Below are 25,745 nucleotides of genomic sequence, written 5' to 3'. Positions count from 1 at the left end.
GGGCTCACTGGAAAAACGTGCCTCTTCCTGCATTTTTGCAAATCTCAATACATGTAAATCACTGGGTGAAATGAACACTAGATATCACCAACAACTTTTATTCCTTTTCGCAGAAAATTATGATTGCAGAGGCAGATTATTGATTAATAAAGGCTTATTTTTGGGCTGTTCTTTGCATTATTTGCTGGCTCAGGTTTGTTGTTGTGAGCAGTTGCATTACTCTACAAAGCTGGATTCATCTTAACTGTAGTCTTAGTGTGGGTGTTCAGCTCATCTGTCCTTATTTTAATATTATCACAGCACCTCCTCTGACCCCATCGCTCTGTTTTAATACCTGGTAGTGAGATTTCTCACTGACTACACCTTACAAAGGCTGGAACCTAATAAGTGTCTGATTTGAAACGCTTTTCACGTCAAGCATCATTAACGATCTCTCAAGCACACCACACAAGTAGAGCTCTTCACGTGAAAGCCGTAAGAGACTCGACTTACTCGCTGAGTGGATTTCAATAGTTTGAGCGTGTTGATTAGCTAACAACTTGATACTATAGCATAGGGATGCACAATATATCGGACACCATATCGGTATCGGCCGATATGTTTATTTTTAATGTTATCGTTATCGGCCTGATAAGAAAATTTGGCCGATATATTAAAGCCGATAAATAATGGATTATTTCCTTCAGCTGAGACACTTCAGATGCAAAACTGTCCGCCATTATGGTTTTGAATTGCTTGAAATATGATTGAAATCACTTCAAAAAGAAAAAAAAATACAGTGCAACGTACAGCGCAAGTCTGTCATATAGGCCACATAATATTATAATGAGAACATTATTATTGTGTGTTTGGGACATGACTTTTAATTGTGAGACTTTTGTTTTTGTAATCAGGCTCTGAAAAATTATATAAAAATTTTGATTTCAAAAGTTCAAAAGTTTGGGTTTGGTAAGATTCTTCATGCTTTTGTAAGAAGTTTCTTCTGCTCACTAATGCTGCATTTATTACATCAAAAATACAGTAAAAAGTGAAATATTATTACAATTTCCATTTGAATATATTTTAAAATGTAATTTATTCCTGTAATTCAAATATGATGATTTGCTGCTCAAGAAACATTTATGATTATTATCGATGTTCAAAAACATCTGTGCTGCTTAATTACACCTTTAATTTTGGCCAAAAAGTGATAGGCTACCTTTTAAGACATCAATTTTTATGCTTTCTGTTTCAGCTTTCACAGTGGGTGAAATGGATTATTTATTAATGCATTTATTTATTTATTTATACTAGGGATGCACTGATATGAAGATTTTGGCCGATACTGATAACCGATAATTCTTTATATTTGAAAGCCGATAACCGATATATTGGCCATTAAATCTAAATCCAATTTTTTATATAATTTTTGAGAGCCTGATTACAAAACCAAAAGTCTCACCATTAACAGTCATGTCCCAAGCACACAATTATAATGTTCTCATTATAATTTTATGTAGCCGATATGACAGACTTGCGCTGCACATGTTGCACTTAACTGGATTTTCATTTTCGAAGACTCCAATAATATTTCAAGCAATTCAAAATCATCATGGTGAACAGTGCTCATCTGAAGTGTCTCAGCTGGAGGAAATAATCCATTATTTATCAGCTTTAATCGGCCAAATTCTCTTATTGAGCCGATAACGATAACGTTAAAAATGACATATATTGGCCGATACTGATATGGTGGCCGATATATTGTGCATCCCTAATTTATACATGCATTTGTTCATTGCAATTAAATGCATTTGTTTATTTATGTAGTTATTTATAAAGATGCACCCGATATATATCGGCCAATAATCGGTATCTGCTGATAAAAGCAAATTTTCACACCATCAGCTATCGGCCGATAGTCAGGGCCGATATATCCTGTCAATCAAAAGAGGGTATGTTTACATTTTTATGTTTATAAATGATACCAGTTACAAGTTGATGAAATGGAGAAAATAAAGTTTTTATTTGCGTTTCTTTCAAAATATAGTGATTAATTATTAATTATAATGAAATTATCATTAATTTAAAAGGAGGTATAAAAGGCAGAACCCCCAAACTATCGGTATCGTTATCAGTATCAGCAGATATCGCTCTGAATGATCGGCTATCGGTATCGGTGGAGAAATTTCGTATCTGGTGCATCTCTAATTATTTATTAGGTTAATTATGCATTAATTGTTAATGCATTTATTTATTTGTTTGTATTTATTTATGCATTTATTTATTTGTTAAATTATTTTGTATGCCTAAAATGGTTGCCTAGATGAAGCAGGTCCCATTATCTGTTCATTATTGTTCTCCCATATGTCTAATGCGGTTTTACCAGGTCTATTTTGTCTCTTTGACCAGCTTTATTCTTGTTTTTCTCTTTCAGCTCTTTGACTGTGTGAGGAATTACATGCTGGAGCATCTGGCAGGATGAAAAAGATCGATTGCACAGCGACAGACTCCCTGGGGACTGTGAGTGCATTTCAGTACTCCTGTACTTTCACTGTACAAAAGTGTAAATGAGGAATAAATTCCCATAATGGGAATCTTGGGAATGGGGTGAAGCAATTGTATTATATTCCTCTAATTTGTCATAGAGAAAGTCTGTAGTGGTAGAACAGCCTGCGCTCCTACAGTATGTTCTCTACTCTTGTTTTTCTTTTCTTTTTTTATTGCAATCATTCTTTGCCTCTGAGGTCTGATGACTCATTCTGGGAGTAATATGTAATATTCAAGACTTTGTGAGGAAAAACGGTTTGCGGATGAAATGCACCTCTGATTTGACTCATTACAGAACGACAGCACCAGAAGCAATTACACTACCTCATTTAAAGTCAAAATGAAATCAAAGGAGCTCTATTTACTTTCTTAATACATTTTTCTTGCATTATTGTGAATGATTCATCGGGTGCACATTATTCCCTAAAAAAGTTTGTCTGTATAATCTTTCCATAAAATAATTTACAATAAATTCCTGATGGATGAAATCGAATCTCATCCTATACTCAGAAATACATTCACTGCTAAAAATAATTTTCTTCCTCAGTATTTTTGTCTTGTTTTCCAGTTCAAATATCTAAACATTCTTAAATCAAAATACATTTACTTGAGAAGCGAAATGAATGTGTTTGTGAAGTTTCAGCTCAAAATATCCCACAGATCATTTATTATAGCTTGTCAAATTTGCCCCTATTTGGGTGTGAGCAAAAACACGTTTTTGTGTGTGTCCCTTTAAATCCAAATGAGCTGCTGCTCCCGGCCCCCTTTCCAGAAGAGGGCGGAGCTTTAACAGCTCACGCTTCGGTCGCTCAACAACAACAAAGCTGGAGAATCTCACGCAGCCAAAATGAGGATTGTCAGTAACGGTGTTCAGCCTTACATTGTTCAAACCGGAGTCGACACTGATGCAGAGACTCAGGAAGTTTACTAGCATGTGCCGTCATGTTAATCTTTTGTGCAAATCCAGCATTGAATTGACCCTCGTTTGTGAAACAGTCCGGCGTAAAATGACGGCATGGACCCCTTTAAATACTTTATATTTAAATATGTTTGTCCCATATAATTCACAATCAGCTCAATTGGTCTGTGTGCCCACTGCTAAATGAAGCACTGTGTTTTGAAGGTGTTCTGGTCAGCCATGTGATTTGTGACGGAAGTGTGTGTCACCATCGGACAGCTTTAATGTGACAGAGAGGTGCAAGATCAACAGACCCGCCACATTCTCACTCCCCACGTCACTTTCTGCATCGCCGGGCAGCATCAACGTCAAGCGTGACCAGCAGTGCAGCTGCAAATCGTTTCTAATGCCTTTAAATGAGGGCGCACAGCACCACGAGCAAAGACGAGCGTGTTTGCGCCAACAGCCTTTAAGTGCTTTTATAATCACGTGTTCAAATGGCATCTCAGAGCGAAGGTGCACCAAATCAAGTTAGAGGGTGACTTCCGGCAGAAATGAAAAATCATTTGTCTAAGTTGTTCCTTCTAGACAGCAATAAGAGAAACGTTGCTTTTCAGATTTCCTTATTTGTGAGGAAAAGTCCCCCAGTAATCTGTGAGCTTCAGAAGAGAACCTTATTTTAAATCGAGATCTTAAATATGAACTCAAACATTTCTTCAGACCAAATGATCTGATTATTTTTATAGCTCTATACTCTTACTGTACATCAATCACAGCCTAAAACCATAAAAAAATGCATTACTTGAAATAAAATAAACAATAAATGAAATAAAATAATATAAAAAAGTTAATTTATTTCAGCTGTTTGCCAAGGCATCATTTCTTATTTTTGTTTAATTTAAGCTGAAGTACTGAAATAAATAAAACTAAATAAAACTAAAACTTATTAAAATGGTAACACTTTACAATTAGGTTTCATTAGTTAACATTAGTTAACTACATTAGTTAATATCAACTAAGAATGAACAATACTTCCACAGCATTTATTAATATTAATGTTAATTTCAACATTCACTAATACTTTTTTAAAATCAAAATTGTATTGGTTACTGTTAGGTAATGCACTGTGAACTAACATGAACATTTTTATTAACTAATATTTAACAAAGATTAATAAATGTTGTAAAAATATATTGCTCATAGTTAGTTAACACATTAATTAATGTTACCATAAGTACCATAATAACAATATAGGCATGTTAAAAAATGACTTAAAATGAAATGAAAACAAAATAAAAAATAAAGTCTTCTATTATTATTTTGTTAATAATTCAAATTATTAACAAAATAATAATAGCAATGATGCTAAAATAAGACTGATGTGTATTTCTATTCCTTAAAAGGGATTTTAGGAGAAACATATGGAAGCTTGTTTCCATCATGAAATAAAAAATAATTGCGACTTTTTATCTCACAATTCTGACATTTTTTTCTTAGAATTGCAAGATATAAACTCACAATTGCGAGTTATAAAGTCGTAATTGCGAGATATAAAGTCAGAATTGCAATATAAAGTTGGAATTGCGAGATATAAAGTCGGAATTGCGAGTTAGAAAGTCAGAATTGCAAGATATAAAGTCAGAATTGCGATATAAAGTTGGAATTGCGAGTTAGAAAGTCAGAATTGCGAGATATAAAGTCGTAATTACGAGATATAAAGTCGTAATTACGAGATATAAAGTCGTAATTGCAAGATATAAAGTCGTAATTGCAAGATATAAAGTCAGAATTGCGAGTTATAAAGTCAGAATTGCGAGTTATAAAGTCAGAATTGCGAGATATAAAGTCGAAATTGCGAGATATAAAGTCGGAATTGCAAGATATAAAGTCGGAATTACGAGATATAAAGTCGGAATTGCGAGATATAAAGTCGGAATTGCGAGATATAAAGTCAGAATTGCGAGTTATAAAGTCAGAATTGCGAGATATAAAGTCGAAATTGCGAGATATAAAGTCGGAATTGCAAGATATAAAGTCGGAATTGCGAGATATAAAGTCGGAATTGCGAGATATAAAGTCGGAATTGCGAGATATAAAGTCAGAATTGCGAGTTATAAAGTCAGAATTGCGAGATATAAAGTCAGAACTGCGAGATATAAAGTCAGAATTGTGAGTTATAAAGTCAGAATTGCGTGATAAAAAGTCCCAATTACCTTTTTTTATTTTTTTATTTAGTGGCAGAAACAAGCTTCCATAGAAACAGCTGAACCAAAGTTAATATTTAAATAACATTTAATGGAGAACTCCCGATCTTTGAAAAAACAAGCTCTGAGCAATAAAAGCAAATAGAATAGGTTCTCATAAGTCATTGGAAGCCTTAATGGCTTTCCATCTCTTATTTTATTGTTCATTCTGTATCTTTAATGTCTGGTATATTGAATCACCTAGAGCGCAGCAGCAATGTACCGCTGTTTTCCTTAATCAGCTCTCTCCGCCTAGTTGCTTTGCCATCGGTGCGCTGTGATTGGCTGATTCTTGTATAGGGCAGTGGTTGACAACATGCCCTTTTGACAAAAGCTGGGTTATTCAGAGGTTTGCGTTTATCCGTACACAGGCATGTCATGTAGCATCTGTCTGTCAAATAGACGTCAGCATCCTTTTATCCGCACACACACACATTTCTGCTGACCTCAGAGCAGTACATTAGCCGTGGTGAGGAGTCCCACGTGTTTGATCGCATCCTGATAGCTCCTGATTCAATCAATCCGATCTGATTAACAGTAATAGAAGAAGATCTTACCAGTAGCGGCCTGAAATTTTCAGAGATCAAAAGACCGCAACGCAGCATCTGCCTTTCAAACGCACTCAGCAGCCCACTTATCAAACAAACACTCTTCCTGTATCTTTTTAATAGAAAATGATTATGGTGTTCTTTCGCATAAATGTATGCAAAATGACACTTGCCACGATCATCTTAGTTGGGTAAATCTCACGAAAACATTTCCAGGTCACATTTTACCTCTAAATTCAAAAGGGATATATATATATATATATATATATATTTACATAAAGAAATTGAAACCTATGTTTTGGATGTATATTTTTATAGACATACAATTTATTTATGAAAACAATTAATTTATTAACTTTGATTTATTTATTTATTTAGACACATTTATTAGGACAATTAAGCACATACTCCTGCATTACATTACTGTAATGTGTGTGATATTTTTATACATATGACTTTAATTACAGAAAAATTGACTATAATTTTTTTTAATTAAAATCATCATAAATTAAAGCAGTAAAACCTATGTTGTATTAATATATGTTTAAAAATAGGCAGCAATTTTCTTTATGCAAAAAATATTATTTAATTTTTATATTTTTATTTTTTTATTTGTTAAGAAAAAAATGATTATGGTGTTCTTTTGCATAATCTTATTCTTGTAAATCTCAAGAAAACATGTCCAGGTCACATTTTACCTCTAAATTTAAAAAGGAAGTGTGTGTAATGTGTGTGAAAAAAAAGGAAAAAGGAAGAAAAAATAAATAATTGTTTACATAAAGTAATTAAAACCTTCTGTATGTTTAGGACGATGTAGATTTTTTTAATGTAGATTTATTTAGCCTATTTATTTATTTAGACTTATTTAATAATATTTCACATACCCCTGCATTACATTACTGTAATGTGCATGTCTGGATGGTTTTCTTTGATATTTTTTATAGTGAGTCTCATTACAGGCGAAATAGACTATAATATAATTTTTATTTTATAGTATAATAAATTAAAGCAGGGCTTCTAAATAATGCTCTTAAAAATAGGCAGCATTTTCTTTATGCAGAGATGAATTCTTTATTTATTTATATAAGTAGATCTTTGGTGAAGTATAGTTTTTGACAGGTTACGTGAGATTCACCCAGTCACGTGACCTGATTTGTGGTTGAAATTTCACCAGCGCCTGAGGGCAGCATGGAATAACAATGCCGATACTTGCACATATTGCTTCTGTGAGATATTGAGAGATCTGTATGCATACCAGGCTGTGTCATTCTTTCCGTGCTGTAGTCGGGCGCTGTCTAATCGCAGCAGTGTGGACATGTGCGTACATCCCCTCTGGTGGTGGCAGAGATTGTTTCGCCACTGCTGCAGTGCATTAGGCTCAGGCCCTGACGGCTGTCTGGATGACACACTTAGAAGGCTTCTTGTGTACAAGCTGCAGTAATGGGGCAAGGGCGCCCACACACTGCAGAAGCCACAAAGTCGAATAGCCTGTCAAAGACAAGCCGGCTCGGCATACTAGATCTGACTGTGTACCCTTCACCCATCCCTGCCACTTACAATATCAATGAGACTCTCCTACTGCCGACCCATTTTAACAACCTCTAGCACTGTTTTCTCACACACAGTGCTGCCTACTGTCCTGTTACACCTGCAAGAAAAACTGTTCTCATTTTAGAGGACAACTGAAGAAAATATGAGAGCTGCTTTCCACTGCAAAACTGTTTGCTGTGTGGTTGCTATGGTGTCCTGGGTGGCTTCTAGGGTGTTCTGAGTAATTGCTAAGTGGTTGCTAGGGTGCTTTAAGTGGTTGCTCCTGCAAAACTTGCAACAAACACTAGTTTTACAGTGTTCTGTTGGTTTCTAGGCCATTCTGAGTGGTTGTTAGGGTGTTTTGGGTGTTTGCTAGGTGGTTACTAGGGTGTTATGGGTGTTTGCTAGGTGGTTGTTGGGGTATTTTAAGTGTTTGCCCCTGCAAACTTGCAGCCACTTGTAGTTTTGCAATTGCAACAGAGTTCTGTTCGTTTCCTGGCCATTCTGAGTGGTTGTTAGGGTGTTTTGGGTGGTTGCTAGGTGGTTACTATTGTGATCAAGTGGTTGCTAGGTGGTTGTTACGGTGTTTTAAGTGGTTGTCCCTGCAAAACTTGCATCCAGTTGTAGATTTGCAGTTGCAAGAGAGTTATGTTGGTTTCCAGGCCATTCTGAGTGGTTTTTAGCATGTTTTGGGTGGTTGCTAGGTGGCAACTAGGGTGTTCATGTGGTTGCTAGGTGGTTGTTAGGGTGTTTTAAGTGGTTGGTGCTGCAAAACTTGTAGCCAGTTGTAGTTTTGCAGTTGCAAGAGTGTTCTGTTGGTTTCTAGGCCATTCTGAGTGATTGTTAAGGTGTTTTGGGTGGTTGCTAGGTGGTAACTAGGGTGTTCACGTGGTTGCTAGGTGGTTGTTAGGGTGTTTTAAGTGGTTGGTACTGCAAAACTTGTAGCCAGTTGTAGTTTTGCAGTTGCAAGAGAGTTCTGTTGTTTTCTAGACCATTCTGAGTGGTTGTTAGGTTGTTTTGGGTGGTTGCTAGGGTGTTCAAGTGGTTGCTAGATTGTTGTTAGGGTGTTTTAAATGGTTGCTCCTGCAAAACTTGCAGCCAGTTGTAGTTTTGCAGTTGCAAGAGTGTTCTGTTTTTTTCTACGCCATTCTGAGTGGTTGTTAGGGTGTTTTGGCTGGTTACTAGGGTGTTTAAGTTGTTGCTAGGTGGTTGTTAGGGTGTTTTAGGTGGTTTCTTATTAGCCCATGTCAAAAGAACTTACTACCAAGTCTCTAGATCACTAGCTATGACTGTAAATCAGAGTAAATCTGACTTATTTTCCCCATAAGTTTTGTCCACCAGGCAAAAATTGTGCTTAGAAAGTAAACAGCATCTCTCTTTTTGAAAAAACCCAAGTATGAACAATAGTAATAGTAGTAGTAGTAAAGCGTGCCTTAGTAAACACCGCTCATTATTATATAGACTTCAGGAGACATTATGAAAACATAGTCTAATGATCATGGGGGCTTTTTATTTGATTGCACCATTAAATCCAGACAGCATGCAGTTTTTTCCGTTGTTTCTCTGAATAGAGTTGCTTATTACAGGATGACCCAAGTGCCGCAGAGCAGCAGAAAAACAAACAATAGCGCAAACAATAAACGTCCCCAAGGAGAAACTCTTCTCTTCACAGACTTTCAAAAGAAGATGAGCTTGACCTACTTAAGAACGCTCATAAATTCAACTTAGCCGCGACTGCCAGTGAGAATGACCCGGCTCAGAGCAACAATAAACACCAGGCGTGCAGCAGGTGCACGACTGCTTTCATTTTGTTTTCTTCAATTATGCCCTACACCTTATTCATACATTTGTATGTGGTTTGCAGTTTTAAGCCAATTACACAAATGGTCCAGTGCTGGAGGACAAGGACTATTGAGCCGTGGCCACACATTTAGCAGGGATAATCCCTCTTCATTGTGCTGTTACTAACGAACCCTTGAGAGGTGAGTCTTAATAGGCAGCTAATATCTGTATGACACACACAGCCACGCTCGCTTGTAAACGCTGCATGTTTGGGCAGTAAAAAATAACCGATTATGTTGTTTCTAACAGAAGGTGATTTATTCACCACAGTTAGATCTATAAACGGCAGATGAGAGGGGCATCTGTATCTGTTAATTGGTTGTTAAATCATTACAGGATGCATGATGTCAGCATACTTTACGATGTTATCAGATTCATTCGTACAGTTGTGTTCAGGCTTCCTTCTTAATTGATTTGTTTATTAGCCATTGCTAATGATGATTTATTATTGCGTAATGAGACCATCAATATGATGTTATCTCACAACCACACATTGGCAGATGCTTCCCATGGTTGAACCACCTTGATTATCAACTGAAGTTTGTAGAATAAGAGAAAAGATTTTCCATAATAATGTATTATTCGTCATTTCCCGAATTGTTCCTTCTAATTTTCCAAGGTCGTATAAAGGTTTTACAGTTCTGGGAAAGAACTTTTTTTTTGGCTGTATAGACCTTATTTACCAGAGAAACAAGCGCGCCGCCATCTTTAGAATATTGTCTTTGAACTTCCGTTTTTGCGGTAGCCCTGTATATTTCTATGGCATCGCTGTTGAAGAATAATTAGCTGGTGAAGTGGATTCACCTGTTGTAGAGTTAATGAAAGTTATCATGAGCATTGTTATGTTTAAAGCAGATGTCTTAACAAATGTCAGTAGACCGGGAAGATTTTAAAACGAGCAGTTCATTCATAAATACGTAAGATCGCTGTGGAAATACAAACCGGAAGTCAAAAGACAACGAGCGCAGCGCTGAAAAGGGGCGGAGCTACATAAGGTCTATAGGATTCCAAAAATTGAGCCATTTGATTGTTTGAAGAAGTTTTTAAATTTTTTGGTTTGTCAAATTTTAGGTTTGCTTTTTGTTAAATTTTAGGTAGTCAACATGAAATAAGCATTTGCTTTCTAAATACTAGGGATGCACCGAAATTTTTTTGGCCGATAACGATTTCAGGGCCGTCGCCAGATTATATAGAATAGGGGGGAGGGGCATTTCATTTTCATAGGGGGGCACACATTTTTATGATCTGAGAAACAGACTTTCACCAAAACAATAACATCCCATATTATTACTGAAATAGACCAAGTTCTATATTAACACCAAAAAATAACAAGATAGTCCATCCTACAAACTACACAAAACCCTTTTGCATTATGCCTATATACTTCGTGAACACGAGGCACAAAAGCTTTTCAATTCCTCCGACAACACAATGATATAAACAATACTGTCCTTGATTCTGATTGGTCAATAGCTGTGTTTTATTCATGATATTCATGATTTATTCATGATCTATGACTGCTTCACCCGACGGTTCTGTGTATCACTACACAACACCCTTAGCAACCACTCTTAGCAATGTAAACTGTTTGTTCTCAATTGACCCTTCGCCGAGAGTTTGATTGACAGGCGATCTAACCAGTCATAACGCCAAATCCATCGTTATGTCTGACAAAGTAGTCAGGAGAGTAAGTAGATTAACGTCAGTGTACTTGAACTTGAAAAATGGTGTGTACTAACGTCTTTCCGTGGTTGAAACAACATTCCTTCTGATGTTAATTCATGTTTATTTGATGCTATAAATTAACTAGTAGGAAGAGATGATTGGTTCATGAGCCGCTTGAACTGAGGTGCTAGAGTGATCTGTCACGACACATTAAAGAGCCACAAAACGGTATTTAATGTTTAAATTTCTTTAAAAATTACAAAAATTTAAAATTTGAGACTTTGTTTCATATCAAAAGTAACCTGCTCTGTGAACCAACTCCAGGGAATGTCTAAGGAGATGCACTTCCCGTTTAAAAACACATGTAAATAGATTTCCTTGAAATATTTTCAAGATACTTGTCACCACACAACCTACACATCCCAACATAAACACTGATAAATTATTTGTTAATAAAGCATCTACATTCACAAACCGCTGTTATTTTTGACAGATTACATACTGTACACGGGATTTGGCATCAGAAAGCGAGCAAATCACTAAAAAGCTCGCTCATCTTAGTTCATCGTGATCTCAAGCAGTTCTGTTACAATAAATGAAGCTGACTGTGCAATGAATCTCATATTTACTTAATTGTTTGTTATAATGAGAGGATATTTGCAAGCGTGCCAAACTCAGAATCCACTCACCGCTCAAAACGCCAATGCTAACTTGAACACCTCTGATTGGTCATTGCGTTCAAGAAATCAACAGATATGTTTGTATCATTATAAATAAAAAGCTTCATTGTGGAATATGAATGGCCAGATCCAGAGAAATAAGAATTTTGCTCTCAATTGTAAATTTGCTGAATGACCATACGATTAGGGGGGCACATTATGTCATCTGGGTGGGGGCACTGTTCCCCAATGCCCCCCTTGGCAATGGACCTGACCGATTTTAACAAACAGCTATTGGCCGTTACCGATATTTGTCACTTGCTCTTTTATTTGAACTTTTTCATTAAAATAGATTAGTGTTTTGATCATATTTTAAATGAGCAAAGTTATTAATTCCTAATAGACATAATCAAGTTTTGTTCAACCTATTGAATATCCTGTTCAGAATTTTGTCATATTATGAAAGTAAAATGGTTGAGTACGTCATTTTTATGTTATAAAAAGTGAAGTCATCTTGGGTTTTACAAAATGCCTGAGCGTTTTCTAAATGTACAGCGGTTCCTGTAGGAATCAGGAAATAAAAGGCTGTAAAACCTTTTTAGAAAGTTATTTTTTAAGAGTGAGAGTGACGCACAAAGGCTCTGTCTATTGCAAAGCCCTAAAAATGTACCTTTTTGCCATTTTCAGATCCGCTGAAAAGCGTCTTCCTACTAACAATTGTACACAGTGTAACCTTCAGTGCTAACATCATAAATACTAGGTGCTGTAAAGAAATAAACACAACTCCTGCAAACGAGCACCACTGCACTTCTCAACAGAATCGCATAGAAGTTAGTCATGCTACATGCTGTTTATCTTTCACTCTTAAGGACTTCATGCATCATCAGACTATTTTAAGTCATTAACATTATTCAAACGATTAACCAATTAATTGAATCAGCCTCTGGCTATGCACTAATGATCTGAAAGTTTCACACTCAGATCAGACTCAGCATTTCAATCTGTAGGGATCATTTACTATTTATTATCCCTATTCCAATCTCACGAGGATCAAGGTGAAATGGAGATGGCCGTTGAGATATGTTCTCGACACCAGCAGGGAAATACTGTTTGCTTTTAATAAAGGGCTCTGCATGTGATGACGCTACTCATATGCAAATTATTTTCTCATTTATTTCTATGCTGCTTGATTTAATAAACAAGTAAGCCTCCGCTTCCCGTTGTGTGTAACAACACCTCATAAACAAGCGTCCTCAAGTGGCTTATTGCTTCTACACTGCATCAAAATGATGCTCTTCCTCAGAATTTTTGTCTTGTTTTCCAGTAAAAATATGTAACATTCTTTAATCAAGACACATCTACTTGAGAAACAAAATTACTTAAGATATTAGACCTTGTTTTCTGAAAGATTTATCAAAATTAAGTGAGTTTATATTTAAAACGAGAAAAAAAATCTGCCAATGGGGTCAGAAAAATAAAGTTAATTCAAAGGGAAAACAAGTGTATTTTTCTGACCACATTGGCAGATATATATTTTTTATTTTCAGCAAAAACTTACTTAATTTTGAATGTATTGTTTTAAATAACTGCATCTAACATAAATGTTTATAAATATATAATATGTATAAGCAATATCACACTGCGATATTGCTCTATATCAGCACAGCCATGACTCGGCCGGATTACGGCCGTGCTGATATAGAGTGTTATCGCACGTCTATGAGTGTGATATTGCATTTATACAACAGTTCGACGGCATGAGTGTGTAAAAAAAAAGAAAAAAAAGAAAAAAAGAAACAACAACAGATTGTCTTTAAAAACCTTCTTTTGTGAGGAACTTTTGTGTCTGCCACAGATTCAAATCTCAAGTTGACAGTTTAACAGTTGATCCCAAGCCTCCGTTACTAATTCTAAAATGTCACTTTAGAACTAGTAATGAAGGAACATTGAGTCGCTTTATTGATGCTCATTGTAATTTGTAGAGTAGAGTATTATGAGTGAGAGATCGACTAAGCGAGTGTATTACCTGCATCTAGCTGACATTTTCAGGTCAGTTTGAATGTCTGCTGAGGAAAGTGATAACTTTGTCTTTGTCCTTTTAACATTTAAGAGGATTTCCCATGACAGCGCTAGTCAATGCATTTGTCAGTTGCGTCTTGTAAGATGTTGTTTAAAGTAAAAACAACGTCCTTGTTTCCTTGTTTCAGTCCATTTCAATATAAAAGTCTTTGTGGCTGACTGACTCACTCATAAAGACTGTCTTTGCCGCCAAGTTGTGAAACTTAATATAGCCCTGGAACAAGTAATAGATTAATAAGACCAAAGATTGCCCATTTGATATACCCAAAAACAAATTGTACCTCATGTTCAACCACTATAAGAGTCAGCGGCAAATTCCCGAAGGACTGGCTGAAATGAAGCTGTTCTCTGCAGGTACACGAGCACTGAACGCATATCTGAGGTCTAAACAACTACATTCCTGCCTTAAAGAAAACTATTAAAACTACATTCCGTTACAAAACGGTGAAACGGTTCCCTTGGTGATACTGGTAGAATATCGCATGGCTGGAAAGACCTTTCAGCCAATCAGATTCGAGAACCAGAACGAATTAAATGACGGCAACAGCTTTATTATAAAAAACATCACTGATTTTTTTTATTTATTTTTTTTAATAAAAAGTTAAATATCTTAACTATAGATTTGTTGACTCATTAATATAGAATCACAAGTGCACTTGACTGAGCCTATATGGCTCATCTAGTCAAATCTTTTTTTTTTATTATTATTATTATCATAAATTGAAGCTGTTGTGCAAATCTGCATTGTCACTTTTGCCTGGTTTCAGTCAGTCAAGAGTGAGTTTTTGGTTTTTAAATTCAGCAGCTGTGTGACCTGAAATGACATTTTCATCTTGCAAGTCATTCCTCACCTTCAGTTGTTGCTCTCGGTATCAAGTGAATCTTTAAATCTTTTCTACATCACACTGGCTAGAACAGCTGAATTGAATGGATGCTACATTTATCCCACGTACAGCAGCCACACAGCTCATAAAGCCCTCAGCTACACATAGCTCTGAGCGATTCGCGTGTACATCACTCTTCCTTCTCTCATTCCGTCTTTCCGCCACTCTCGTTTGCTTGTGCACTTTAAGCAGGCTGTTTATTTGAACTTTCCTCCTGAAACACAGCAGCAATTTTCTCTTGATTATTCACCCTTGTCTGATTGCTGATTCTTTCAGATTGCATTTTGCTCCTTTGCCTGACGTGACCCTAAATTAATCATTTATGTGAGTATAGTGATTGTTGTTACCCTTTTCATCTCATTGACCTCAGTGTTTGGACTGAATATTACATTTATAGCGCTATAGTCTTATTGTTTGTCAACAGTGGGCTTTATTTTTGTTCCTAGTTTTATTTCGGCTACATATTTATAATATAACATAATATAATATACTATTTAATAATAACATAATATTACAATAATATAATATAATAATAGCATATATAATAACATTTTATAATTTTATGAGACAAAAAAATTGCTGAAAAATTAGAAATGTTGCCGTATGGCAAATAGCTAAAAAAGTTTTAATATTTAAGGTTTATGTTTTTAGTTTTAGGTTTTCTAATGTTTAACAATAAAAACACTGTTGTGTAGTATAGATGTTGTGAGATAACTTTAAAAATTTAAAGTCAGCATGAAACAGAAGTTGCGCTTGTCTTTTCTTCCCTATTGTGACATATATCAGAGTGAAACGGCTTCTGGAAAAAAATGTAGGCCGTGATTTGATTTCGTCCTCGGCAACCCTCTATGGACACACTGAAGCTCGAGTCGCCATTGGCTAGTAAATTTTTTCTTTTTTTTTCTTTTAACTCGCCAGACTTTTTACGTAGAATGCAAGAACAATGCAAATGAAAAAATTCTACATAAATATAATATAAATACACTATTAAAGTCAAGTAAACTACAAGCAATCAAATGATCAAACTACAAGCAATAGCAAAAATAAAGATGCTAATTAAATGAGCAGTGCTTTTCAGGTAGATCTAACAGTAGTTAGATACAAATTAGGTAGATTAGGTACAGAAATTGAATAAAGTAATAAAATGTAAAATAACACTGCATTGTCTTCACTTTATAAATTAATTATAAAGTTACAAAAGTTATTCAGTCAGTTTGATTAACATTAAAACACAGACAGCAACAGGAATATTAGGCTGCTGTCACTTTAAGAGCGAATGCACTGATCCAGTAGACTGATACTATTACACATGCTTTATTTTTCTCGTGTTTACATTCACTTAAGATATAGCTGACTATGTTTACAAGAATACTTGCCAAGACGGGCATTTTGACAATTTTGTGTATATTTATTCGAACCCTCGAGCCAGACGCACATCATGAAAAGAACAGATGCCGTTTTGAGGGGGAGGTTAACATTTTTGACTAAAGATTACGAGTGCACATGAATTAAAAAAAATAATGATGTGCACGGATAGATAATTCATGATGAGCACCGTAATATTCTGTAATTGTCGATTTTGATGTCATGGTGACTTTAGTACTTATTGTTCAAATCAATAACTAGGTATGAGCAATAGTAGTGATACTTGCATTTGCAAAATCCACTAATGAATCAGTGAGAACAGAGAAATCCCCTGAGCTATGAAACCGCAACCATTGAGCCATAGACTTTACGAATCATGAGTCACGACCTTGGATGGGCGGCAGGGGTGAACATGCGTTCTGCTGTTGTGGATTCACAGCGTCATGCTCTACTGAGATGTGTAAAGATTCGTTTAGGATTAAGAGCTTCAGCAAATCTTTCTTTTGGTTCACACACACAGTCCACTGACCACTGCGACTCTATTCATTTCAGTGCTTTAAAGGGCCCATACTTCACACTGTTGTAGCATTTTCCTTTTCCATTTCACGTCTTGTGATCTCTGTATTGATTGGTTGCCATCTGTATACTGTACTGTTATTGGCTGCTAAATACCGCATAGCTGTTGATATGTAAATGTGGGTGGTTGTCTATTAACTCTTTCCCTACCAGCGCTAGCATTTTTGATCATTTTCACAGAATCATGTTTTTTTTTTCCAAAGACTTTTTTCCAAAGACTTTTTACATGTGCGTCAGCAATGCTTCAATCCCTTGTTTCTGCTGCTTCTTCTCCTGCAGAGAAGAAACCCGAATAAGCTGGCAAAACTTAATATAATTGAGGCAATCGGTTACATCAAAATTTTTAAGTTAAGAAATTTAAAGTTTAAGTAAGCAGAACTGTTATTTTGTACTCATACATTTTAATTGTTCTTAAATTGAAATATTTGAGTAAACTAATTCATACATTTAACTTAAAATTATCATGTAATTTCAAAGTAAACAATTTTATTAGTGGAAACTTAGCTAGCTATAACAAGCTAATTCAGAAAATGTTAACTTGCTAATTTGCTAGCATGTTAGCAATAGCATGGTATAGCACTTGCTGAATGAGTACAGCAAAATAAAACATGTAACTTACTTGCTCTCAAACCAAGCCGCATACACCACTTGTCATTCTCCAAAAACCCACATTAACAGAAACTCTTCTAAATTAGCATAGCATAACAAAACATTTATCACTACTAAATCTCCCACTTAACGTTAATCTTGCACAAAAAACAATATATAACACTTAATTTTTACTTTCCCTTTCGAGTGCCATGGGCAAAGCATACTGGGAAATAGAAATCCCAGCCCAGTTTCAGTTAAACTTAAGTTAGTCTTGAAACAGTTAGTTAATGAAACAGTTCAGTTTACTTACAATATGTCAGTTCTGTGAACTCAAAAGAAAAAGAAAGTGCTAAATACTCATAAAAGTTAAATTGACTGAACTAATTAGATTAATTTATGCTTGTCCTACTCAAACTAATTAATTATTTTGAGTGTTAGGGTTTACAGTGCAGAGATTCTGTACTCTTTCAGAAGATGCATAACAGCGCTCCCTACCGTATAACGGTAAAAACATGGATTGCTGGAAAATTCCGTCAATGGTGAGGAAAGAGTTAACATGGTTATGGTTTCAACTTCAATTAATGACCCATTTTTGGATGGACCGCATCCAAAGGAGCATTGCATTATAAATATGAATTTGTCTACATGGCATATTAAACTCTTACTTCAAAAGAGCAATTGCTGTTTTCCATGATATGACCCTTTTAAAACACTTATAATCTCAAGGGTTATAATATATGCTGAGGTTTGAAATGAATTTGAATCATGAATTTCACATTAGTATGGAGTTTTATTCATGGCACTAATCCATTAGGCCCCAAAGAAAACTTATAGCAACATTACAGTATATAGTTCATATTTAAATGGTTGGTGATTGCTTAAGCTATCATTACAAGCACAGAAAGTACAGTTGTACAGTAATATTGACAGGAGAAATGTTTGTTGTAAAGCTTTTTCGTGATCACTCCGCTCTGTTACACTGGCTTATTTTATGCTATTAAAATGTTAATGAGAGCTTTGCAGGATCGCTGTAGGGTGGTACGATATCTCTTATTACAGCTGACAATTACTCCCAGTCTGTTGGGCTTCTTTAGGTTATGTCGTCTCACGTCTAAAAATATAACATGACTGTGAGGGCTTAGACAAAGTTATTGCTTCAGAACCAACAAGCCGCTGACGGCACTTGTTGTAGTCATCTCTCCGAGGGTTTGACTGGGATTACAGGCGTGCTTCCTGGGACATATGGTGTTATGTATCGAGAGCGACACTTGTGACTGTAATTCACTGAGTTTTGGAGCCAATCCAGAGCTAATGGAAAAAGAATCAAGTGTGCTTTCTGTCTGACATTCAGGTCTTCAGGTTGATCTTTTGAAGAAAAAGTATCACAGGCTCATTTAGGAGCAACAATTATACCTTTTTAGGAATGAGTGCTACAGATTTAATGGGACTTAAATGGCCAGAAAGAGCCATTAGAAGATATTTGGTGGAAATGGGTACAGAACAGACCCTTAGCACAAAGTATTTAGCTTCAATGTGTGTAACTCATTCTGCAACGCATGAATGATTTCTTAGATTTTTTTTTTTTTTTGAGCATTTCTTAGAGTGTAGGTTACACTTCGATTGTCCACTTTAGACATGCTACTAACTATAAGTAACTTTGCAACTACATGTCAACTAACTCATTAATTTGCAACTACATGTCAACTAACTTTCATTAATTTGCAACTGCATGTCAACTAACTCTTGTTAATTTGCAACTACATGTCAACTAACTCATTAATTTGCAACTACATGTCAACTAACTCATTAATTTGCAACTACATGTCAACTAACTCTCGTTAATTTGCAACTACATGTCAACTAACTCATTAATTTGCAACTACATGTCAACTAACTCGTTAATTTGCAACTACATGTCATCTAGCTCTCATTAATTTGCAACTACATGTCAACTAACTCTCGTTAATTTGCAACTACATGTCAACTAACTCTCATTAATTTGCAACTACATGTCAACTAACTCGTTAATTTGCAACTACATGTCAACTAACTCATTAATTTGCAACTACATGTCAACTAACTCATTAATTTGCAACTACATGTCAACTAACTCTCGTTAATTTGCAACTACATGTCAACTAACTCATTAATTTGCAACTACATGTCAACTAACTCAGTTAATTTGCAACTACATGTCAACTAACTCATTAATTTGCAACTACATGTCAACTAACTCTCGTTAATTTGCAACTACATGTCAACTAACTCGTTAATTTGCAACTACATGTCATCTAGCTCTCATTAATTTGCAACTACATGTCAACTAACTCATTAATTTGCAACTACATGTCAACTAACTCTCGTTAATTTGCAACTACATGTCAACTAACTCGTTAATTTGCAACTACATGTCAACTAACTCATTAATTTGCAACTACATGTCAACTAACTCTCGTTAATTTGCAACTACATGTCAACTAACTCATTAATTTGCAACTACATGTCAACTAACTCTCGTTAATTTGCAACTACATGTCAACTAACTCTCGTTAATTTGCAACTACATGTCAACTAACTCTCGTTAATTTGCAACTACATGTCAACTAACTCATTAATTTGCAACTACATGTCAACTAACTCATTAATTTGCAACTACATGTCAACTAACTCTCGTTAATTTGCAACTACATGTCAACTAACTCTCATTAATTTGCAACTACATGTCAACTAACTCGTTAAATTTGCAACTACATGTCAACTAACTCTCGTCTAATTTGCAACTACCTGTCAACTAACTCTCGTTAATTTGCAACTACATGTCAACTAAACTCTCGTTTATTTGCAACTACATGTCAACTAACTCTCGTTAATTTGCAACTTACATGTCATCTAGCTCTCTTAATTTGCAACTAATGTCATCTAACTCTCATAATTTGCAATTAATGTCCACTAACTCATTATTGCAACTACATGTCAACTAACTCATTAATTTGCAACTACATGTCATCTAGCTCATTAATTTGCAACTACATGTCAACTAACTCTCGTTAATTTGCAATTACATGTCAACTAACTCATTAATTTGCAACTACATGTCAACTAACTCTCGTTAATTTGCAACTACATGTCAACTAACTCGTTAATTTGCAACTACATGTCAACTAACTCTCATTAATTTGCAACTACATGTCAACTAACTCGTTAATTTGCAACTACATGTCAACTAACTCATTAATTTGCAACTACATGTCAACTAACTCTCGTTAATTTGCAACTACATGTCAACTAACTCATTAATTTGCAACTACATGTCAACTAACTCTCGTTAATTTGCAACTACATGTCAACTAACTCATTAATTTGCAACTACATGTCAACTAACTCTCATTAATTTGCAACTACATGTCAACTAACTCTCGTTAATTTGCAACTACGTCAACTAACTCTCGTTAATTTGCAACTACATGTCAACTAACTCTCGTTAATTTGCAACTACATGTCAACTAACTCTCATTAATTTGCAACTACATGTCAACTAACTCATTAATTTGCAACTACATGTCAACTAACTCATAAGAGTATTAGTAGACTGTTAGGTTAGTAGAATAAGTTGACATGTAGTTACAAAGTCACTTATAGTCAGTAGAATGTCTACAGGAGCATCAAAATAAAGTGTCAGCAGATATTAAGCAGACAGTCTACTAATACTCTAATGACTGCTAGTTGACATGTAGTTGGAAAGTTACTTAAAGATAGTAGAATGTCTAAAGTGGACTATTGAAATAAAGTGTTGTCTGATATTATGTGCCTATTTTACACAACCAGTAACATTTAAGAGAACTTGCAAATCCTGTATATCAATTGGGACATCCACAACAAAAAATAAACAGTAGTCAATATAGAAAACTAAATAATGAGAAAAAAAAAAGTTGCACATGAGATCATGAATCGTTGGCTTCAACAATCAATTGTGCTCTTTAACATGTGCGAATCTAGTGTCTATCTGCAATCGGACCGACACAACAAAATGTTTTTTTCTTTAGGACATTGCGTGCAGATGTGGCTTTCATGAGAGTATCAAAATAAATGTAAATAAAAATATATATGATGCATCGATCATTCAGTCATCAGCCATTTGATTTTATGTATAAATCTTTATCGATGTATATAAGTGATCAGATGCACCTGCCTGTCGATAAAACTGGAGAAAAAATTCTACAGATTTACGAGCCGTATCTAGAGACCATAATATCTTGAGGGCGAACTCTTCTGACTTGGACTGGTAAGAAACCATCTAGCAAGAACACAGAACACCTTAGCAACCACATAGCAATCTTGCAAATCTAGTTTTTCTTACAATGTAAATATCTGCTGCAATAATTATACTGGTCTAAATTTATACAAATGCAAGCCAGTTTGTGACACATTTCTGTCATTAAATATCTCTCCTTTCTCTTCTTCTGCTGTCCTTGACTATATAAGTGTTTCTGTTAAAAAGAAAGTCACCATTTCAGTTTTATTTAGGAAGGAAATCTCAGTCTTTCACAGCGATGCATTCTCTATTTGCAAAGCCAAATCGATTTATCATTTTTACTGTTTGGCTATAAAAATGTTTTTTGGGCAAAAAGTTTTGCTCTCAGTCAAGCATGAGGGCTGAATGATAAAATATCTTAATGGTCACACACAGGAAGCAAAGAAACACATTTGCATAATTGGATTCCATGTTAACATCATAACATGCACATTTTGAAGCGCGAGTAAGCAACGTCAACGTCAGATTCTCAAAATGATCGTGATGCACCAATTAGTATTCTTCATTTGTGGGGAAGTTCATCCAGCCTGTGATTCTGATTGATTCTTTAAGGCAAACTGCACATAAGACATCAAAGCTTCCTTGGAAAAAATGATGGGACCCTTAATTGCAATTCAAGCGGGAATCCATAGGTCAGCTGCCTGTCGCAGGAGCTGCAGAAGCGACATGGACAGTGATCATTGCAACTGATGAGAGGGAGGACTGGAGGTTATTTGTCTTTTGTCAGAGGATGTTCTCCAGCTCAGCCTTTGATGTAGTTATCGAACTGAGTCACATGGGTGCGGGTTCAAGTAGTTTTCCTCTACAGCTGAGGACCCTTCTGCCGCCCCTCTCGATTTTTAAGGTCTACATCATGGATGTGTGTCTGAGAATGCGATTCTCAAGGGACAATAAATACTTGGATCGATGATCCTTGAATAACACGGACTCAACATCAGTCATCACACCTGATCTGTTATTAATGGCTCTTATGTCCGACAGATGCCAACGTTGTTAATCTTCCGTGAGTAACATTTGTATTGTCTGGTGAAGCAATTAAAGTCAACATGAAATACTACTTTTCCTATACACATTCCTGGTTTTATTGTGCACGATTCATTGGATATTCTGAAGCAAAATAAATTCTTATCTTTATTAATTTTGAATTATTTTTTGGCTGATGTTACCAATTCCTTTTTTTTTTTTTTTCAATTATATAGAGACACTTTTCATCTTCTCAATTAATTCCCAATGAATAAAATTATGCAAAAGTAAAAGAGTTGCAAGCATGGTAACACTTTATTTTGATAGACATTCTAATAGAGCTGCACGATTCTGGATAAATTGGGAATCATGTTTTTTTTTTTTTAAATAGAGATCTCGATTTTCCCATGCTTTTGAATAGACAACTAAACAAAATAACATCTAATTTAATGGAGGTTCTGACAAAATGTCAATATCTGCAATCTATTAAAAAAATACTGAATTAATTTTAATTATTTGTTAAAAATAAAAATCAGTTTGAGTGAATGATTCAATGACTCTGAATCTGATTTTATATATATATTAAGGCGTAGAAAGACTTTTTGCAGCCTGAGTCATGTGATCTCGGTTGGTGTTCACCTGAGTTGATGTCATTCGCCACTGTCGCTTTTTCAATTATGTGCATTGACCTGAATATCAGATTTGTCCGCTTACATGGCAGATGCAAATGCACGTATATGATTTATATCAGATTTATTTCCACATATAATTGAGACCTGAATCCATGTGCTTTTTTTCCTGCTTACACATTTGTGAGTCAAATTTGATCTGTGCCACATGGGGAAAAAAAATCAGAATTGGGTCACTTTAACCATGTAATGCAAATGCGGCCAATACGACACTTGCTTCTTTACTGGATGAATCAGCGTTTTTAAACAAATTTTTTAACAGTCACTTGTCGCCACCTACTGGTGTAACGATCAATACAATCTTTATTTGAAACATCAAGTTACTTTCAAAAGGTGATTTACTCTATTTTGAGCGCTACCGTAGACATCAATGTTTATATCCGAACTATAAACTTTTATCCCCATACTTCTGTGATAATTTGAATTATAGTAAGACAGAAATAACGATAATGTGTGGTTGAAAAGACTGTTTGTGAAGCTGTTTCATACCTATACATGACAACGGTTCTCTCTGGCTCAGCAGCAGCACCAACGCAAAATGTTTGCTAGTTCCAGCCTGACGCAGTTATCATTTTCACGTCCTGCGGCACGTTGTTTAAATAGCAAATGCACTCGCGGCCATCTGTTTGCCCATGGGCGTGCTGGTCTGAAAACGAGATGTGTTCAGGCGCATTGTTGGCGTGTTGCTATTTTGAGGCAACTGAAAACGACTGCGCCATTGACCAGCTGAAACCTGGTCTAAAGTCAATGCCGCAGTATTTATTTATTTTTTTTGTTATTTAAAGAGCGCATAAGTTATATGCACCTATATGTGGGTGCACAACACACGTACACTCTGCTTGTTACACACACGGGGACGCGCAGCAGCATTCAGTTTTTAATTATTAAACCAGGAATGAGAAGCGTTCAGTTTTTCCGCTTGCAAATTCTGCCATGTAAATAGTCAATCCGCCCTGGCGCGAGCACAACTGGCTTTTAAAGGGAATAGGAGATGAGACTCTGATTGGTTTATTTCACGTTACACCCAAAACAGACCCATTACTCATTAAGAGAATAGGGACAACCCTTTTAGACCATGCGCCGGGCTCGCGGACCATTTTTCCCGTCGTTAAACTAGCAAAAGTGTATTCGGACACGCCCTAAGTGCTCTTGCACCATGTGCTTAGATTGTTAAAATAGGGCCCTTTATTTTGATGCTCCACCCTACTGACTATAAGTAACTTTGCAAGTACGTCAACTTATAACCCTAACCCTAAACTAACAGAGTAATACTCTAATGAGATTTAGTTGACATGTAGTTGCAAAGTTACTTATAGTTGTCGAATGTCGAAATAAACGGCATGTTGACTTTAAAAAGTAATGAAAATGCCTCTTTCAAGAAAATTAACTACAGAGTCATTCAAGGTGTGTAAGAGAAGGTTGAGGCTTAGAAAAGGCAAAAGATAACTCACGCCGTCTGATCTATGAGATTAATCTTGTAAATGGCTTCTCAGTTATTAACAGGAACAGCCTCTGAATGGCGAGCAGCAGTACTGCACTGATCCGATCTCTCCTGCTGCACACAGGCTCCTGTAACTCCTGGGATACCTCGACTGACGGATGAGTGATAAAACAGCTGATTTATTCCCTGAACCCTGTAATACTTCACACACTGGATGGATGTATCCACATTTTTTCACTTTCTGAAACATTGACATCTAGTAAGAGATAAATAACATTCAGGGATAGGGCTGTATTTGTCTGCTCTGTGAAGGACGACCCGGTTAATGGTGTAAATTGTGTATATACACACAAAATTAGATGAATACTTGAGTACAAAAAGCCATCTGCCTTGCAGAGTAAGTCAGAGCTGTTTGGAGTAAAGAGAACAGTCTCAGTCTCTCTGAGTGGCTTGACTACTGGCTCTTTTAATATACAGTCGATGACTGTAAACGAAAGAAACTGCTGTGAACAGACATGAATATTTTAGCTCATCCTCCAGTGACAGAGGGACCCGTTTTCCTACACTGCAAGCCAATTCAGGAGCTTTAACATTTTCAGAGAGCAACAGTACACCTATGATTAATTTACCATCTGGCCCACTAAAGATTCGTATCATTTAATGCAAGAAAAAGCATTTCATACGCTGGGCAGTTTAACATTTTTTGTTCTAAATATTATTTCATCCAAAAGTAATTTTTAGCCATGTGTGTATGTATGTTGTATATATATATATATATATATATATATACACTAACATTAAAAAGTTTTTTATGTTTTTGAAAAGTCTCTTCCAAGGCTGCATTTATTTGTTAAAAAAAAAAAAAAAAACAGTATAAACAATAATATTGTGAATTATTATTATTATTATTACACTTCAAAACAACTCTTTTCTA

At 35.6% G+C, this 25,745-nt stretch overlaps 1 protein-coding gene across 2 annotated transcripts in view; it reads left to right on the top strand.

Moving 5' to 3' along the window:
- Positions 1-2,442: 2,442 nt before the first annotated feature.
- The window catches only part of LOC127520485 (cAMP-specific 3',5'-cyclic phosphodiesterase 4D), a 210,458-nt gene continuing 187,155 nt past the window's right edge, over positions 2,443-25,745 (top strand). For both annotated transcript variants that reach the window (XM_051908624.1, XM_051908621.1), the window contains exon 1: positions 2,443-2,499. In XM_051908624.1, coding sequence (XP_051764584.1) covers positions 2,458-2,499 — 42 coding nt within the window. In that variant the 5' untranslated portion in view covers positions 2,443-2,457. The remainder of the gene's footprint in view (positions 2,500-25,745) is intronic.

Source organism: Ctenopharyngodon idella, chromosome 10, assembly GCF_019924925.1.
Source record: "Ctenopharyngodon idella isolate HZGC_01 chromosome 10, HZGC01, whole genome shotgun sequence".
NCBI classification, from domain to species: domain Eukaryota; kingdom Metazoa; phylum Chordata; class Actinopteri; order Cypriniformes; family Xenocyprididae; genus Ctenopharyngodon; species Ctenopharyngodon idella.
The sequence above is the reverse complement of the archived record's forward strand: the minus strand, read 5'-3'. Positions and strand labels throughout refer to the sequence as shown.